The sequence below is a fragment of the Arachis ipaensis genome, chromosome B02 (genome assembly GCF_000816755.2).
Source record: "Arachis ipaensis cultivar K30076 chromosome B02, Araip1.1, whole genome shotgun sequence".
Lineage (NCBI taxonomy): Eukaryota > Viridiplantae > Streptophyta > Magnoliopsida > Fabales > Fabaceae > Arachis > Arachis ipaensis.
In genome coordinates, this window is record NC_029786.2 from 14,344,143 (window position 1) to 14,348,123 (window position 3,981).

General features: G+C 36.0%; 1 protein-coding gene across 1 annotated transcript; it reads left to right on the plus strand.

Annotated features, from left to right (window-relative positions):
- Positions 3,125-3,553, plus strand: LOC107626890. Its single transcript, XM_016329784.1, has one exon. The coding sequence runs from the start codon at positions 3,125-3,127 to the stop codon at positions 3,551-3,553; it is 429 nt and encodes a 142-aa protein (XP_016185270.1).

Here is a 3,981-nt window from a genome sequence, read left to right on the forward strand (position 1 = left end):
GTGAAGTCGTGTAGAAAGTTCAGAGAGGAAAGGTAAAAATTTGATTTTTGAAAAGGAAGATGAAGATTGGAAGATAGAAAGTAAGTAGAGAATAATAATAGAAATTTAATTTAGCGAAAAGAAGGAAGTGTTCTGCTGTTTCATATGTTGGAGTTCAAAATTTGAAATTGGGTAACTTCTTTGAGAAGGTGAAGTGGTGGAAAGAGAAATTGAGAGTAGTGGGGGAACATGTAGGAAAAGGCGCGAATAAATGAAAGGTAATAAATTTTATTTATGATTAATTAATTTATGATGACGGCAAAGTAAGAATAGTTAGGATTAAGTGTTTTTATTTTGGGATGATATCGAGAAAGCACATTAATCCTAGGAAAAATTTGTTAGTCAAAAATAATTAATTTTGAAGAAAGGTTGGATTCGAGATTTAACAAGCGTGTGTCCTAAAAGGAAAGGTCTGCATCGAGGAAGTTTATAGCAGGGAAAATGGGGCAAGAGTTAGAACTGCCACGTTTGGTCAACAAATTGTTCGAAATGTGAAGTCGAAAGATCCAAGTTTTGAAGATTATTCTTAGTGGTTACTTTTTTCAAGCAAAAGGAGCGGGAACGGTTACTGATGGATTAATGGACATAGAGGTTATATTTCAATCTAAATAGGAGAAGGATCGAAGGAACAGGGGTCGAAACTTTGCTTTAGAAAATACTCAAGCACGCTCATATCCTAGCGACTTACTGAGTCTGCATTCGAGTTACTTTTCTGTAGGGTTCCTTCCACTGTTTTTACATTTTCATTTACATTTTCTGCATACTTTACTGTTCTTGCCATTTTATTTTTCAAGCAACATTTAACTTCTTTGTTCAATTTTACATTCCAAGTACTTTATTTTTAATTTTAAAAGTCCTTTGATCTGATCAAAGGCATTTTACTATTTTATTTTAATTAAATGCAATTAATTTCAAATTTAGTCATTTTATTTTCAAAGTCTTTTGTCTATTTTCATATTTTCTTAAGTTTTGTTCAAATCGAAAGGTCATTTGATGCACTTTAAGAAAATTAGTACTCACAAAGAGGAGTAGGTTTCGTTCCCAGACCATTAGATATCGAACCACCTTTGATTTGCTAAAAATCGACAAAACACATTATAATAAATGATCCCGACTCATTGGAACAAGGACTCAGCTCACAAGTTTTAATTCCAGAGAGCTCTTATGAGAATATTACATTGAATAAATATTCAAATTAGTCCCAAAACATACACCCTCATTAAATTAGTCATTCTGGGATTTTTTACATCAACAGTATCCTTCATAATATAAAATAAGGGTTTGCCTAAGTTAAGAATTAGAAGAAAATAAAAAAGGATTGTCTTGGCGATGTGAAACATTTAAGTTTTCAATGCATTGGACAAAGAAAAAATTTGAAAGTTTACTCATTTTATCCTTAAGCATGCTCTCAGGGTACTAGTCAGCCGTAAGTAGAACACAATAATTATCTATTTAAAGACTAAAATAACATCCAAATACAGGTTGAAGCACTATAGTGATTTCTATTTAAACTTGGAGTGACTAAACTAGCATCCAAAATCTCTAGATGGCTCATGATATTCAAAAGAAATCTGTTGTTGCACTATTCCTAGTGTTTACTCATATCATAACCCCTCATGCTCCTACTATCTAATTGGGTTTATTAGTTAAAAAGGACAGTTTTAACACACTGTCACTGCCACCATGCGGAACACTAGTTCCTCCGCATAGAAATAATGGCCTTTATAATGTATATTCAAATCTTAAGAGAGTAATTTGTCAATAGAATTTTTTGGTCAACAAACAATGGGGTACTTGTCGTAAATAGAAAGCAGAAAAGGGGATTGTCAAGGTTTGTGGCTTATACCAGCCGTAGTAGACTTTCTGACACCGCCTTTATCAGAGGCGACGACTATGGTATCTTGGACTCCGTGAATGTGAAGGTGCCTTGCGTAGCTTCGGACACTCCCTAGTCTCTGAGAAGCCAAGAATCAGCAAGTGAATGTGTTTTGCTTGATTTTTGTTAATCTCAACAGGGTGTCTATCAAACTTATATCATTATCTCAATTTGAGGAGTAGATAAGACCTCTCTTAAAAGAAGAAACTCGACTCAGAATTTACTTAGTGTGTATTAAAAAATCACTTGTATAAAAAATATATGAAATATTAATAAAATTACACTAACAAATAGTGTAAATAATTATAATGAATGGACATACAAAAGATAAATGAACTTTAAATAAATATGAAAGTGAAATAAAAATTAATAGAAAGTGATATGATCGTTATACATCGGTTATACGCTATAACTCGGCTATAAATGTTATAGATCGGCTATCGATAACAGTCATTCAAATAAGCACCAAAACACTCAGATAAGTTATTACTCTCCGTTTAAAGCATCATTACTCAGAGACAAAACCGTTACTCTTCATTTCAGATATAAAGGAAATGGTAAGAAGATTGTTCAGATTATTGCAATTTGCAAAGCCTATTATTCACTTACTGACTTAAGTATCAGAGTGTCTTTTGCAGGTACCCACCCCTTTGTTCTCTCATTGCTGATGTATAATTTATGCTGACGGAAAGCTTACAGATACTCATCAACAAACAATCTATACAGCGACCAACCTCCACAAGAACAATTGGCGCCCACTGTGGGACCTAGAAACAAAAACCCTTCTTTCGTTTAGGTCCCAAAACTCCCATACTGTTCATGGTTGACCAGCCTCCTCCCACACCATCCGAGCTTCTTCAGATGGTAACAGAGCTACAACAAGCTAATTAGCATATAGCAGAAGAAAATCAACGAATGTCAAATCAAATAGCAGAGTTAACTAATGCTCGGATTGAAAATAATGATAATCACAATGAGCAACCAGAGGACGATGAAGAAAGTTCTTATCCAACACACATCTCTGAAACTCAACAACCGAAGAGAGACCAACAAAACGATGATGATGACGGATTGGACAAAGCTGTTGGAACATTTACGGCCGACGTCGTGAATTTCAAACTGCCTAGGAACTTCGCATTACCAATCACTTTGACTCCCTACGATAGCATGGGAGATCCGAAAAAACACGTCAAGAAATTCTGATCTATGATGATAGCAAACGATGCTTCTGATCCTATTTTATGTCATTGTTTTCCTACCTTTTTAGACAGTCCTGCACTTGATTGGTTTTCATCTTTGCCCGCAGGTTCAATTTCATGCTTTCAGGAGCTCGCTAAGCAAATCAAAGATCAGTTCGCTGCATCTTCCATCTATCTACATGATTCCGACTATCTGAACACTATCAAGCAAGGACATCACAAAAGTTTAAAGGAGTATGTCACCCACTTCACAAAAGTAGTGATGAGCATCCCAAACCTTCACCCTGAAGTACACCTGTATGCTATAAAAAGCAGACTCCGCCCTGAGAAGTTCCAACAAGCCATCACAGTGGCCAAACCCAAAACCTTGGCCGAGTTTCGAGAGAAATCCAAGGGTCAAATGGAGATTGAAGAGCTACGCCAAGCTCGAAAATCCTAGAAGAATCAAACCAATAAAGAGGACGATAAAGCTCGGGATGAGAAGAAACCTTTTCGGTTGACACCGCATTACGATTTTCACACCCAGTTCAACACTAAAAGGGAGGAAATTATCAAGAAAATACTAAATTTGAAGCTAATCAAACCTCCTCAGAAAGTTGGAACCTACCAAGATATGAAGAATGTAGACAAGACAAAGTACGTGCTTTTCATCAGAAACACGACCACACTATTGATGAGTGTGTTGTAGCCAAAGACTTGCTCGAGCGCATAGCTCGTCAAGAACATCTAGACAAATACATCGGTGGCCATATCCAAAAGCGGAACACACTTCCATTTGACTTATTTTCTGCAGGTCAATCTTCTCGGGACAAGGACAAAGTACATACAGCTCAGCCCAATCAACCCCGATGTGTGATTAATTTCATA

Excerpts from the sequence above, each read along its gene's own strand:
- LOC107626890 (XM_016329784.1), top strand. The coding sequence starts at position 3,125 with ATGATAGCAAACGATGCTTCTGATCCTATTTTATGTCATTGTTTTCCT.